At 44.1% G+C, this 16,408-nt stretch overlaps 1 protein-coding gene across 10 annotated transcripts in view; it reads right to left on the reverse strand.

The window, feature by feature from the left end:
* CDKL5 (cyclin dependent kinase like 5) overlaps positions 1-16,408 on the reverse strand; it is a 358,007-nt gene that overhangs the window by 45,334 nt on the left and 296,265 nt on the right. For all 10 annotated transcript variants that reach the window (XM_056558772.1, XM_056558769.1, XM_056558775.1 and 7 more), the window contains exons 8-10: positions 9,138-9,197; positions 7,088-7,178; positions 2,449-2,638 (exon numbers count right to left, since the gene is read on the reverse strand). In XM_056558772.1, the coding sequence (XP_056414747.1) occupies positions 2,449-2,638; positions 7,088-7,178; positions 9,138-9,197 (341 nt within the window). The remainder of the gene's footprint in view (positions 1-2,448; positions 2,639-7,087; positions 7,179-9,137; positions 9,198-16,408) is intronic.

Here is a 16,408-nt window from a genome sequence, read left to right on the forward strand (position 1 = left end):
TGAAGTCTAGTCAATCATAGTCAAGTTTATCAAGCCTGCTAAAGTCAGCGTGGGATTGCATAATTAAGTCCAAGTCCACTACAAGTCCCAGCGAGCCCGCAAGTCTCCAAAGTCACTGGTTATCTCCTTGGGCCTAACTGAGCTGTAAAGACTATAACCTGTCTGCCTCAGTAAAGCTGCCGTTGTTCCATAACCTTGCTTAGGAGTGATTATTTGCCCCGCGCTTGGTCTAGGAACCAGCGGCGATACCTCGGGTGGTGTAGAGAATAAACACGTCACAAACACAAGGGGTTAATACCCTCTGCCCCTAAGGTAATAACATCTGCCCTTTCATTGCACCCTCACCCCATTTACAAAGCATATTTTTTTATGGAAAATTTCTGGCGGACATTCTGCAGACCGATTGGACCACTTGGCAATGCGTCAGATTCTGTAGTAAGAAATGCCATGTCAATTCTTTCTGTGGACACTGGAATTGGAATTTACGCAGCAGATGTTTCCACTGCAGACATTCCGCCATGGGCACTGTGCAGCAGAATCCCATTGAAAGCAATTTCCACCATGTAAACAAGGCCTTAGTCTCTGCATCAATGATTCATTACTATCACCTTTTGAATCTTTCATCATGTATTACTCCCCTAACACTGGTTGAAAAAATGTTTTTCTTTTTTTAATTTACACATCATGTCCCCATCTCAATGACAGTCTCTGTCTTATTCAACCACTTGGAAAACAGAGCATTTGGAGATCTGTAGGGCTGGATTCACATGTTGCAGTAGTGTACTGTGCAACCCAAAAAACATGCAGCCAATAACCATGTAATAAACCCATGGTAATCTGAACTAAACACATATAGTTTTTGCCATGCAATGTTTGGGCCCTGACCGCCATTAGGTACCAAGATGAGATTCTCAGACCCCTTGTGAGACCATATGCTGGTGCGGTTGGCCCTGGGTTCCTCCTAATGCAAGACAATGCTAGACCTCATGTGGCTGGAGTGTGTCAGCAGTTCCTACAAGAGGAAGACATTGATGCTATGGACTGGCCGCCCCTTCCCCAGACCTGAATCAGATTGAGCACATCTGGGACATCATGTCTCTCTCCATTCACCAACGCCACGTTGCACCACAGACTGTCCAGGAGTTGGTGGATGCTTAAGTCCAGGTCTGGGAGGACATCCCTCAAGAGACCATCCGCCACCTCATTAGGAGCATGCCCAGGCATTGTAGGGAGGTCATACAGGCACGTGGAGGCCACACACACTACTGAGCCTCATTTTGACTTGTTTTAAGGACATTACATCAAAGTTGGATCAGCCTGTAGTGTGGTTTTCCACTTTCATTTTGAGTGTGACTCCATATCCAGACCTCCATGGGTTGATAAATTTGATTTCCATTGATAATTTCTGTGTTATTTTGCTGTCAGCACATTCAACTATGTAAAGACGAAAGTATTTCATACGATTAGTTCATTCATTCAGATCTAGGATGTGTTATCTTAGTCTTCCCTTTCCATTTTTTTGAGCAGTGTATATTTAATTTACAACTCTAGTTTAATAAGAAAACGAATACAATCACATATAAAAGTAAGTGTCTTAACCTCAAACCTTTCAAATAAAAAAGGTAAAAAAGTTAACTTGTATGACCGTGTACAAAATTTTGGAACAAACATAAAGAAGGACTTTCTGTACAGTTATTGTACAATAAATCAGAGAAACTGGTACGATTGTTCCTCGGTTCTGTGTCATAACATGTAATTTATGGCTCATCCAAAAATAATAGGTTTCGAAGGCAAGGAAATGGAAAAATTGTGTATTGCCGGGGTGTACTAGCAAGGAGACGATGGTTGCAGAACCTTAATATTACCTTTCAAAATGCTAATGTCAGGTTTACAAAATGTTGAAAATTACATATTTCATTAAAAAGTCAATCCTGAGAATGTGATGTCAATCCTTTGCTATACTTGTAGCCACATTCAACATTAAAAAGAACAGTTTAATTATAAAACCGGGGATGGGGGAGGCAATGGGGCAGCGGCGGTGGTTGGACTCAGGACCGGTAGGGGGAGAGAAGTGGGCGGCCGCGGTCTCTGGCCAGAGGATAGGCAGTGGGGGGGGGGGGGGGGGGGGGCAGCGGCGGCGGTGCCTGCTTTAAATCAATGATCTGCAGCGGCTTCTGCGGGGCCGGGGGGTGGGTGGGGGGCGTGGGGAGAGAGAAATAGGCAATAACTTATACCAGAATATCAGTATAAGTTATCGGCTATCGGCCTGAAAGTTTACAGATTATCGGTATCGGCCCTAAAAAATCAATAACGGTCGATCCCTAGTCCAGAGCATAGTATATTTTTGTCTACTATATTAGAGTCTAAGTAAGAACATAAGAAGACAACAAAAATACACAGTTATAGGGAGTACAGATAAATGTCCATTGACATTTCTGTACTACTTACCCGCATCCCATGGAAACGAGGGTTGCTGTAAAACAGCTTCATTTGCTCAGATGGAAGAGGCCCTAACACCTTCTGGATGGTGAAAAGTTGATCAATTTCACTTTCTCCAGGAAAAAGTGGCTGGCCATCACTCAGTTCTCCAAGGATACAGCCTACAGACCACATGTCAACAGCCTTCCCATATGGAGCCCTATATAAAGACAAGAAGATACATTATTAAGATTAAAAGGGTTTTCTGGATGAAACATTTTTTACTTAAAAGTGCTCAAAGTGTGCGTGTGAGTGTCTGTGTGTGTGTGTGTGTGTGTGTACGTGTGTATGTGTGTGCAGAAACATTTTTTACTTACCTGCTGCCAATCCTCCGCTGGTACAGTTGCTGATGCTGGTCCCTGCTTTGGAGAACTGCTTACAACTCAGCAAATTTCCACTCAGACAATCATTGGCTGGATGGGAGTGTGGGGGGGGGGGGGGGGGGGTTACCATTGTGGCCAGTGATTGGCTGTGTAAGCATTTCCTGCATGTCAGTGGGAGGGCTGGGGTATCAGTGGAATGTGGATAATAGTGTTTCTATTTCCCCCCTTCCCCCTCACCACCATGAACATTTTGAAATATAAAAATATTTATCCAGAAAATTCCATCTATTCCCATCTCTCTAAAACATGGCTTCCAGGTTTTCTCCAGCTGCCATGCGGCTACCAGAAGTCCTATTGACATTCATAGAGGTTGCATTAATGGCGTGGTCTCGTAAGTTATGCTCTTAAAGGGGTAATCCGCTGCTCAATGTTTGGAACAAACTGTTCCGAATGCTGGAGCCGGCACCTGGAGCTCGTGATGTCATAGCCCCCGCCCCCTCAATGCAAGTCTATGGGAGGGAGTGCGACAGCCGTTGCATTGAGGGGGTGGGGCGTGACATCATGAGGGGGCAGGGCTATGACATCACAAGCTCCCGGCGCCGGCTCCAGCATTCGGAACAGTTTGTTCCAAACGCTGAGCAGCGGAGTACCCGTTTAAGGTCACTACTGGAGCAGCATAGCTCCCGTTGCTATTTACACAACTCCCATTAACGTCAAAGGGAGTTATACAAATTGCATAAGGGCCACACTTTGTTCTGGCAAAGCCACGTCCCTTTTATTTCACAGCTATGACCCTTAAGGGGATGCTGCAAGAAAAAGCACATAACACACGTTGTGCACAGCATGTGTGCCAGTTTTCTGGTGCAAACTGTAAGCAGGTACAGAGAGTGGGGGAGATGTATCGTCTGTGGAGTTTTGGTACACCACACATAATCTATTTTTAGTTCCATGGATTTAGTAAGTGGTGCACACCTCTTACTAAATCCGGCGGCTATGTGGCTGTGGTTGTACCTGGCTCACAAATATATACAACTTATTCAGGTGGCATATATTTCTGTGACTTTCTGCCAAGCCCTCTTCCAGCCTTCTTCATGTCTCCTTCATGGCTCAAGGGGCATAAATCCTCTAAAGTTACACATTTTTTATGCAGAATTGATGATTTTTAAGCATCCTGCCAGTTCAGCGTAAAACTATGTGGCCTTAGAGGATTTGCCCCACTGGCGCAGCTTAATAAATGTCCCTATTGTTTTTTTAAACGTTTCAACCAGATGTTTAATTTTCCCCCAACTTTAAAAAAAAGTTATTTACGGCAACCGCTGTAACACAGCTTGTGAAACTTCACACATGTATAGCAGAACCGAGCGTCAATGTTGTGGCGGAGTTCTGTGACTTCAGCCTTACTTTCAAAGGTTCTTAAAAGGTGCGAATATACAGTCCGTAACAAACTGAAGCAAATCTGGGTTAATTAAATTAGCCTATTCCTGCTTGAAGCAAAGGCTTGCTCTAGTTTCCGAAGAACTTGTTCTATCCCCATAAGGACAGTATACAGGTGACAACTCTCCCCGCATCTCTACCATTACTGATCTGAGCTACTAAAGCGGCCATAAAGATAATGGGGTGAAACCTATTTGTGCTAAAAAAAAGGAGCCAAACAGGGATCGGCTATTCATTGTGAACGGGACATACAGTAGATACATGTTACCTGCTGTTTCACAGCCTTTGTCAGCTATTATCCCAATAGATGCTTTTTCTTTGTACGATATGTAGTGTACTATTTTATCTGTCCCTTTACTTACTGTATAACCACTAGAGCTCAACAGGAAGTCTCCACTTTTATCCTTATTAGGACAATCTTTATACGTTTACGCAGCAAAAGACAATGGCAAAAGGGCCTTTATTTCATTGTTACTCTTTTAATATGATTAACATAAAATCACCTTGAAAACAAACACAGTCCATCACCCTGGAAATGATGTAATACGGAGATAGAGAAAATGCTTATTAATTTGCTATTCCTTGGAATAATTCCCAGGCTGAAATGAACAATGCTGGCAGAATTCCAGGCTCTATAGAACGTGCCAATTATTTTGGGGAATTTTAATATTCTCTTTGATAGAATGATTCTCGGACGGCAGAAAGGGAGCAGACCTCAGAAAATCTGGTAAAAAGGTTTTGTTTAATAGTCTGAAGCAACACCACTGTATATGGAGCAAAGGGAAATGTTACACTAACCATGAATATAACTAGGGGTTCTTTGCGATTCATTCACAAGGCCTCATTTGCATCAATGCCCCGGCAATTCTCCAATCTACCAGATGTGTTTTTAATTAAATAAATGGGCTAACAAGCGTTCAGGGTTGGACCAGTGGGCCTGGGCTCTGCCACAATAACGAGCATCTAATGAAATAGGGTTCAGAAAGTCAAGCAGAAGAAAAGCACCTTTGGAGCTGAATTTGGGGCCATAACGCGCCACTTGGGTCTAATTCTCATAAGCTGATTTATAACGTATTAGACATTATTGATGATATGTTCCATGTGACAACATCCAAGATTTCAATTTAATAAAAAATGTACATGTTCTGTATGGATGGAAGGAGGGAGGCATCAGAGTCATTTCCCTAGGTGGGCACAGGGAATCTATGTGATGCTGCAAATATTTATCACTGGTTATGCTGAGGCCACAGGCAAAAGCAAGTTCAATAGAAGGGTGCAGGGCACTGGTTAAAAGAGGTCACAACATCATGGTACGTGCACTTCACTGACCCTCAGGTAAAACCATAAAGCAATAAGCAGTGGGCATGGATTTTACCTAGTTGGTAAATTGACATGATTTTACATATAAACAATAGTTTTACCCACAAAACCACGTAACTTTTATAGGGGCATTCCACCCTGAACATTTATGGCATATCCACGAATATGCCATAAAAACAGGCCCCACTGCCAAATTAGTGTTCAACTGGTATTCCCATCTGGACATTAATAGCATATTCAGAGGATGTCTGATAGATGCAGGTCCTACCTCTGGGACCTACATACATGTATGTTGAGATAGAGAATCTCTGTCTAGGTCTTCTTGCCAGGTGCTGGAAGTGGTTAAAGGGGTACTCCGGCCCCAAGACATCTCTAGCATGCAGCACCCACCTGTAAGCACTGCTGGAAGCTCTCAGTGTTTTGCCTTCCAACCAGGGGGACAGAGTATCGTGATGTCACGACCGGCCTCCGTGTGACGTCACACCCTGCCCCCTCAATGCAAGTCTATGGGAGGGGGCGTGACGGCCGTCACGCCCCCTCCCATAGGCTTGCATTGAGGGGGCGGGGCGTGATGTCACACGGGGGCGGAGTCGTGACGTCACGATACTCCGTCCCCGTGGTCGGGAGGCAAAACACTGAGAGCTTCCAGCCCTTCCAGCAGTGCTTACAGGTGGGTGCTGCATGCTAGATTGTGGGGGTCCCAAGCAGCGGGACCCCCGCGATCAGACATCTTATCCCTATACTTTGGATAGGGGATAAGATGTCTTGGAGCCGGAGTACCCCTTTAAGAAGCTGAAAACAACTGAACAGGCTGCTTCACACAGCTTATGTAACTCCGTTTCAGGTTAATAGGGGTTGCATAAACAGCACAGTTCCACCATCTTCGTAACATCGGAGTTACAAAAACAGGGTAGCTCGCTTTGGTTTGCTGCTTGCGCAAATCCAATCCACATCATGGGGAATTACACAAACTGCATAAAAAAGCTAATTTCCACTTATTAATGACCTTCAGTGGTTGCAAGCAGGCCGAAGGGGGCTGGGGGTCCTTGATTTCAAGATAGTTGCAGGTCCCAGAGGATATGCCATAATGTGCAAACGGGAATCCCCCTTCAAAACTGATTTGGTCCAAGGTTTGGAGGTGAAATTGTTCCTTTCTACAAAATCACACAGCTGTCAACAATCCAGTTTAGAGCCATGACTACTGCATGTGGTTTGGGCCAAACATAGCTGACCACTCCACCTTGCTGTAACCTAACATATACAGATTAATTCTGCACTACACTGAAATATGTGAACCAAACTGATTGCATAACTACTATATTAATATATGTAGGATAAGGAATCTAACACCTCCGCTCCATCACATGTGCAGTTTAGGAGCATTTTTATATGCCGCCACTTTGCATTCCTGCTGATTTTGTCTCCAAACCAGTGCTGTACCAGAAGAATAGACCACCACATAAAGTGAAATTGTTCTCCTTTGACAGATTCTCTGTAAGCATTTCAAGATCAAAACTAAGTATAATCCTCACCCCAGGAGCAGCTCAGGAGACCGATACCATCGGGTGGCCACGTATTCCGTGTAATTGGCATTGCTGCCTTCAGATAAATTCCGTGCAAAACCTGAAAACATATAAACATACAATCCTCCTCTTTACAATCATGATTACATTAAAAATATCTATTATATTGTATTATCTTAGAATAATACTCATTTTAGTAGATTATTTTATTTTGAAAAATGAAAAAAAAATATATAACATTATTAGAAATCAACTGCATACATAGAATAATCATTAAAAATAATTTTTATAGTATAGATCCACTTGTACAGCTTGGACATATAAGTGCAGCTGCATAGGGGCCCAGTAATACAGGGCATGAGGGCACTGAAACTTTAACAACACTTCCAACTCTAAATGAGATTGCTAATGACCCATTTGACTTAAATGATCCATATGACTTAGCTTTAATCTATGGGGGTCCTGGCTAATGGCAGATTACACTGGGGGCATGCGATTCGCATAGCGGGACGCGCCCGCTCGCGGGTCGCATCCCAATCTACTTACCCATCCCGTTCCCCGGCTGTCACGTCCTGGCGCGCGCGGCTCTGCTCTCTAGGGCGCGCGCGTGCCGGCTCTCTAAGATTTAAAGGGCCAGTGCACCATTAATTGGTGCCTGGCCCAATCAGTGTAATTAGCTCCCATCTGCTCCATGCCTATAAAACCTCACTTCCCCTTCCCAGCATTGCCGGATCTTGTTGCCTCAGTGCCTAGTGAAAGCGTTTCTGTGTTTGCCTTACCAGTGTTACCAGACCTACTGCCGTTGCCCTTGACTACGAACCTTGCCGCCTGCCCTGACCTTCTGCTACGTCTGACCTCGCCTCTGTCTAGTCCTCCTGTCCCACGCCACTCTCAGCAGTCAGTGAGGTTGAGCCGTTACCGGTGGACACGACCTGGTTGCTACCGCCGCAGCAAGACCATCCCGCTTTGCGGCGGGCTCTGATGAATACCAGTAGCAACTTAGAGCCGGTCCACCGGTACGGTCCATGCCAATCCCTCTCTGACACTGAGGATCCACCTCCAGCCTGCCGAATCCTGACACTTGTATAGTCTGCCTTTGTGGGCGGTCTATACAAGAAGATCCCTGAAGCAGCAGGAGGCAAGTAAGGATACGTCCAGTCACATTTTTCACTTATCGGACCCCTGCGATTGTGCTGCGGGTGGTCCGATGAGTAAATGTAAGGTCCATAATTGTTTCAGATGCCGTGATCAGCATTTAATGGATTAATGATGGACATCAGCCGATGTCCACCCTTACGGATAGCAGCTGGAATCTGCCGTCTATGAAGCGAGTGCAGCTCCTGCGCTTACTTCATAGTCAGAATGCCTCTTTTGATGTAAAGATACATCCTTGTGCGTTAAGTACAAGGGCTCCAGGACAGAAATTTACGCCCAGTATCATTAAGGGGTTAAACTGTAATATACTGTACCAACCATGTTAATTCTAAGATTTCTCCCATTGTTTACAAACTGTATGCAATAGCATGATATTTATCACGCAGTGCTTGTTTGCCACAGCCATGTGACATCAGTAGTCATTATGTAAAGATTGTACACACAAAGGACAGAATAGGCAGTGACTGGTGGTGAAGAAACAGCACAGTATCAAAAGTAGGTGATCAGGATATGTTTTTAGGTTCTAAATGCAAGAAAGAATGTTTCCATTAGCTGAAAGTAAGCAATGATATTTTAAATAAATGCTGCTGGAGCCAGCGCCGTAAGCTTGTGATGTCATAGCCCCGCCCCTCACAATGTCATGTCCCGCCCCCTCGATGCAAGTCCATGGGAGGGGGCGTGACAGCCATCACGCCCCCTCCCATAGACTTGCATTGAGGGGGTAGGGGGTGACTTAATGAGGGGGCAGGCTATGACTTCAGGAGCTCCCAGCGCCGGCTCCAGCGTTCGGAACAGTTTGCTGTACCCCTTTTAGATCAAACAAGTTGAAAAATGTATTGTAAGCACTTCCTGGGAATATTTTTTCTTGTAAAGAAATTTGCTAAATGTTTCTGATGTAACTTACCAAAGTCGCAGAGCTTTAAGACATCATTGTAACTAATTAGGAGGTTCTCTGGTTTGATGTCTACAAGACAGAAACAAGTGATCAGAAGCCACGTAATAACATGAATTCCAGTTATTTATTTAAAGACAGATATTAAAAATCCTATTAGTAATAAGATATCAGGCACATAAACAGGCCCATTTGACATCCAGATCTTGACCTGAAACATTACATATGCTCATTAAAGGGAAAAAAAATAAATCAAAATCAACAAGACTTTCAAATACAGTATATTCGGAAAGTATTCACAACCTTTCAATTTTTTCATTTTGTTATGTTGTGATTAAATAAAATAAACAAATAAATAAAATTAATTAAATTAAATAATAAATAAAATTAATAAAATTAAATAAAGTTGTCCCCTATCATTCTGCTCTCAATACCCTATAATGATGAAGTGAAAACAAAATGTTAAACATCTTAGGTAATTTAGTGAAAAGGGAAAACTAAACAATTGTATTGACCTTTTACTTTACTGTTTTTCACAGTCTGAGAGTCCATCAGATGCTTTTCTGCAAACCCCAGGTGGGCTTTCATGTGTCTTTTATTGAGAAAAGGCTTCTTCCTGGCCGCTCTGCCATATTGGAGGAGTGATGCAGTGAGGGTTACCCTTCTGGAAGTTTCTCCCATCTGCACACAGGCTCTTTGGAGCTCAACCAGAGTCTTTTGGATACTTAGTCACCCCTCTTACCAAGGCCCCTTCTCCCCAACTACTTAGTAACGTGGGGTGGCCAGTTTTAGAAAGAATCCTTCTTCTATTTAAGAATCAGTGCAGCAGAAAGTTTTTTTGCAGCCTTTTCCAGATCTATGCCTCCACACAATCCTGTGTCTGAGCTCAACAGGCACTTCTTTCAACCTCATGGCTTAATTTATGCTCTGATATGCATTGTCAGCTGTGATACCTTATACAGACAGGGCTGTGTCTTTCCAAGTCATGTCCAAGCAAATGAATTTATCAATGGTGGACTTCAATCAAGGTGTAGCAACATGTCAGAGATGATTAAGAGAAATGGTAGATAGTCCAAAGCTGAATATAAGGTGTCATAACGAAGGGTCTGAATACTTATGTCCGTGTAAAATATAAATTTTCCTTTTTAATACATTTTCAAAAATTCTGTTTTCACAATCTTATTATCAGGTATTAAGTGCAGAATGATAGACTTGCATTGAGGGTGTGGGTGCTGCAGGAGAGATCGCAGGGGTCCCCAGCGGCGGGACCCCCTGCGATCAGACATCTTATCCTCTATCCATTGGATAGGGGATAAGATGTCTAGGGGCGGAGTACCCCTTTAAGGAGGTTATACAGTTACACCTGGAGTGATGTGTCACTTTTTGATGCAGATTCCACATCAGGTAGCCAATAACTGCAGTAGCATAGCATTTGCCATATCGGATTGATTATTATCTTGAAAGAGACATATGGACCACAGCAGAAACGCATTGAGCTTCTTTGTCCCTGTGGTGTGCATATATTGTGTGAAATGCGTGAGCTGGCCTCAGTAAATCAAGTCCCAGTAAGTTTGACTTATTCAAAGTAACTCTGAAAATAGGGATAGAAGTTTCCAATAGGCTCCTTTTTTATTTGTGACTTACAACAATTACTGACACTTATACGTTTAATTTACATGGCATTACAGTACCTCAGCGCTCTCACATTTTTACTTTCGATCAAAGGTTGATCGAGAGTTCTAGGGTTACTGTTTGAGCTGGTATTAAAGGGGTTATCCAGGAATAGAAAGACAGAGCTAATTTCTTTCAAAAACCACTCCCTGTCTGTCCCCAGGTTGTGCGTGGTATAACAACTTGGCTCCTTTCACTTCAATGAAACTGAGCTGCAGAATTACACCAAACCTGGGGACAGACAAATAGTGTTTTTTGAAAGAAATTAGCTCTGTTTTTCTATTCCTGGATAATCTCATTAATTACATTCCGCCCTCCGCTCCTTCAAAGGTGAGCTCACATCATTTATGAGTGATGGGCAGACTTCCTTTTTTGTTGGTGACACCTGTAGTCTATGAGCAGTGGTCTTTAATTAGTTCCGCTGAATGGGGCTAATCCACAACCCCGGCAGAGGGTGTTCTTAAAGGAGTACTCCGCCCCCTAGGTAACTTATCCCTTATCCAACGGGGGATAAGATGTCTGATCGTGGGGGTCCCGCTGCTGGCACCCAAATCATCCAGTGCACGGGGCGCACTTCGCTCTGTGCTGGATGACTAGCGATGTGGGGCGGAGGCTCGTGATGTCACGGCCACGTCCCCACAATGCAAGTCTATGGACACGCCCCCTCCCATAGACCTGCATTGATGGGGCGTGACATCACTAGCAGGGTGTGGCCGTGACGTCACGAGTCTCCGGCGCTGGCCCGATGCTTTAAACGGCGGGAACTCCATGATCAGACATCTTATCCCTTATCCTTTGGGTAGGGGATAAGATGTCTATGGGAGGAGTACCCCTTTAAATTTCTAACACAGACCTGTGACTGATTTTTATGAGGGAAAATTCTAGTGTGTGAACATGCCCTTAGACTTTATGCACACAGCACAGCCACACATCAGAGACATCAGCGCATAGGAGCCATATGTACCATATTATGGAGATATTCTATGTTCTTTTAAAAACTTTTTCTATAGGAGACTAAGGCTGCATTCACACCAAGTTTTCAGCCTACGGTTGCCGTATCTGGATGGGGGAGGGGCAAACCGGGCGCTCCCGTACCCCAGCTGGACCGGTGCTGAAATCCATTTACTTTAATGAGCTGACCTGAGCCAAATGGTGACTCAGGTTGACTCCTTTTTGACCCGTATTCGGTTTTGTGACCGGATTTAAGACCGTAGTATACTATGGTTTTAGGTCCGGTCAAGAATACGGGTCAAAAATTAGTCGCCCAGAGTCACCGTTTGACTCCGGTCGGCTCATTAAAGTAAATGGATTTCAGTACCGGTCCGGCTGGGGTACGGGAGCGCCCGGTTTGCCCCTTCCCCATCCGGATCCGGCAACCGTAGGCTGAAGACGAGGTGTGAATGCAGCCTAACTGTGTAAGGGTGGGTTCACACTACGTTTTCTCCCATACGGGAGCGCATACGGCAGGGGGGAGCTAAAACCTCACGCTCCCGTATGCCTTCGTATGCGCTCCCGTATGTCATTCATTTCAATGAGCCGGCCGGAGTGAAACGTTCGGTCCGGTCGGCTCATTTTTGCGCCGTATGCGCTTTTACAACCGGACCTAAAACTGTGGTCAACCACGGTTTGAGGTCCGGTCGTAAAAGCGCATACGGCGCAAAAATGAGCCGACCGGACCGAACGTTTCACTCCGGCCGGCTCATTGAAATTAATGACATACGGGAGCGCGAGGTTTTAGCTCCCCCCTGCCGTATGCGCTCCCGTATGGGAGAAAACGTAGTGTGAACCCACCCTAATACAGTGTCCAGTGGAATGTGACAATATTTTTCTGTCTGTATCTGAATGCCTCCATATGAACAGAAAGGCCATTTGAGGTATTGTATGGAACAATACAATGCTATGGGGCTGTATTATGTCTGTATGGAGGTAAAGACTGTTACATGACATAACTGGCCAGAGAGGTCCTGAATTCTGTCTACAGCAATGATAGTTCAGAACAGAATTATTTACTAAACCAACTTCATATTTATTTGTTTCAGGCCTGGAAAAAGAAAAATCTCTCATTGGCAACCCAGCTTATTATACATTGTCATAAGAAATGGGAGCGGGCATGGAATATTTCATTACTTGTCTCTGCAGAAACAGGAATTTGGTCTCTGAATAAAAAGACTGAGTTATTTGGAATGTCAAGGAATTAACATGATGAACTGTTGTTTCATGTTTGTCTGGAGGCAACAACCTCTGTTGGACATATGACAACTGATCCCAAACTAGCATTAAATTAAAATGTACATCAATAAGAAGAGAAACGGTAACCGTTCTCTAGTAAGATCCTTGTATATATATATATATATATATATATATATATATATATATAGTGTATGGGAGCTTGTTGTGAGCAATTAATCAGATATATTACTTGTATATACAGTATTGATGTTGTATCCAATCATTAGAAAAATAGAAATCAAATGGCATCATTAAAATGTACACATTTATTTAGTATATGATTATAAACTCGAGCTGTCTGCGGGGCCCTTGCGCCCTGCGGTCGCCGGTAATCATAAAAAAACATAAAATTATAATTAAGGTATAAAACAGAATATAGTACTGCCACTTAAGTATAAAAATGAGTCCTGGTCAAAGCTTATCTAAGGGGATATTCCAAAGGTATGATAGTTCTAGTTCCTGAAAGATAAGTAGAAAATCTTGTTTTCTGATCCTGGGAAAGCAGGGTGATGTTACAATTAGATGCTGTGCAGCCGTCGGTGGTATAGTAGAATCCTGTAGTGGAAAAAAGGTGAAAGGTGCTATGCACATCTATTAAAAAAAGGAGCTGTTACGCCGAGCGCTCCGGGTCCCCGCTCCTCCCCGGAGCGCTCGCAGCATCCTCTCATTCGCAGCGCCCCGGTCAGACCTGCTGACCGGGTGCGCTGCAATATCACTCCCAGCCGGGATGCGATTCGCGACGCAGGAGGCGCCCGCTCGCGATGCGCATCCCGGCTCCCGTTCCTGACCCGTTCCCCGTCTGTCTTGTCCCGGCGCACGCGGCCCTGCTCCTTAGGACGCGTGCGCGCCGGGTCTCTGCAATTTAAAGGGCCACTGCGCCACTGATTGGCGCAGCAGGCCTAATCAGTGTGTTCACCTGTGCACTCCCTACTTATACCTCACTTCCCCTGCACTCCCTCGCCGGATCTTGTTGCCATTGTGCCAGTGAAAGCACTATCATCCCCAATCCAATGGGCAAGTAGAAAGAATTAATCAGGTCCTGGGTGACTATTTACGGCATTTTGTTTCCTCCCGCCAGGATGACTGGGCAGATCTTCTACCATGGGCCGAATTCTCATACAACTTCAAAAAGAAGAACTCCCCCCATTTTTGCTCCCGGAGACAAGGTATGGCTCTCCGCTAAATATGTCCGCTTTCGTGTCCCCAGTTACAAACTGGGACCACGCTATCTTGGTCCTTTCAAAATCTTGTGCCAGATTAACCCTGTCTCTTACAAACTCCTTCTTCCTCCTTCTCTCCGTATTCCCAATGCCATCCATGTCTCTCTCCTTAAACCACTCATCCTTAACCGCTTCTCTCCCAAAGTTGTTTCTCTATATATACACACAAGGATCTTACTAGAGAACGGTTACCTTTTCTCTTCCTATTGATTTACTCTGAGGTTGTATAGGGTACACCACCTAATTACCAGTTCTCGTTCAATCCCTTCCTCCTATTGTAGTGCTACCTTAATTCTTTCTTCTTTTTTCTATTAAATTAAAATGTGCACCTATGCACTGTAACAAAGTGTATGTGCTATTAAGGTCCGAGCACTTCATCCTTATTGACATTAAAGGGGTACTCCGGTGAAATCAGCTGATGCCAGAAAGTTAAACAGATTTGTAAATTACTTCTATTTAAAAAAATTAATCCAGTACTTATCAGCTGCTGTATGCTCCATAGGAAGTTCTTTTCTTTTTAAATGTATTTTCTGTCTGACTACAGTACTGTCTGCTGAAACCTCTGTCTGTCAGTACCTGTTAAGAGCAGGAGCAAATCCCCATAGCAAACCTATTCTGCTCTTGACAGTTCCTGAGGCAGACAGAGGTGTCAGCAGTGAGCACTGTGGTCAGACAGAAAAGAAATTTAAAAATAAAAGAACTTCCTATGGAGCATGCGGCAATTGATAAGTACTGGAAGGATTAATATAATGAAATAGAAGTAATTTACAAATCAGTTTAACATTCTGGCATTCGTTGATTTAAAGAAAAAAAAATAGTTTTTCACTGAAGTACCCCTTTAATATGTGATCCCATGGTTGCTTCCATACAGCTGAATTACAACCACAACACCTGTATCATTTCAACAACTGGCCCTCATCCTCCACACATATATATATATATATATATATATATATATATATATATAAATATATATATATATATATGTACCACATGATCCAAAACTATAAATTTACTTTAGAGTTCTATAGTGGTCCAAGTTCTGGATCAATATGTTGTACCATAAGCTCGTAAATTAGATACTAGTGACACCCTAAAACACAGGTACTGATTGCTAGTTCCCATTAAAGGGGTATTCCAGGCAAAACCTTTTTTAAATATATATCAACTGGCTCCGGAAAGTTAAAGGGGTACTCCGGTGCTTAAACATCTTATCCCCTATCCAAAGGATAGGGGATAAGATGCCTGATCGCGGGAGTCCCGCAGCTGGGGACCCCCGTGATGTTGCACGCGGCACCCCGTTTGTAATCAGTGCCCGGAGCGTGTTCGCTCCGGGTCATATTATGGTCGACCGCAGGGCGGGCGGCGTGTGACGTCATGCCTCCGCCCCCATGTGACTACACGCTCCGCCCCTCAATGCAAGCCTACGGGAGGGGGCATGATAGCTATCACGCCCCCTCCCGTCGGCTTGCATTGAGGGGCGGAGCGTGACGTCACACGGGGGCGGAGGCGTGACGTCACACGCCGCCCGCCCTGCGGTCGCCGGTAATCAGTCCCGGAGCGAACACGCTCTGGGCACTGATTACAAACGGGGTGCCGCGTGCATGATCACGGGCGTCCCCAGCTGCGGGACTCCCGCGATCAGGCATCTTATCCCCTATCCTTTGGATAGGGGATAAGATGTTTAAGCACTGGAGTACCCCTTTAAACAGATTTGTAACTTACTTTTATTAAAAAATCTTAATCCTTCCAATAGTTATTAGCTTCTGAAGTTTTCTGTCTAACTGCTCAATGATGATGTCACGTCCCGGGAGCTGTGCATGATGGGAGAATATCCCTTGCATGATGGGAGAATATCCCCATAGGAACTGCACAGCTCCCGGGACGTGAGTCATCAGAGAGCAGTTAGACAGAAAACAACAACTCAACTTCAGAAGCTAATAACTATTGGAAGGATTAAGATTTTTTAATAGAAGTAATTTACAAATCTGTTTAACTTTCCGGAGCCAGTTGATATATAAAAAAAAGTTTTGGCCTGGAATACCCCTTTAAGGGTGTTTTCACATGTTCAGTAGGATTTAAAGCTGCAGTTTTTTATGCTGCAGAGTTCAATGTACACTAAATGACTAAACAAAGCTTCAAATCCTGTGCATCCAAATTGTA

Source organism: Hyla sarda, chromosome 2, assembly GCF_029499605.1.
Source record: "Hyla sarda isolate aHylSar1 chromosome 2, aHylSar1.hap1, whole genome shotgun sequence".
Classification (NCBI taxonomy): Eukaryota; Metazoa; Chordata; class Amphibia; order Anura; family Hylidae; genus Hyla; species Hyla sarda.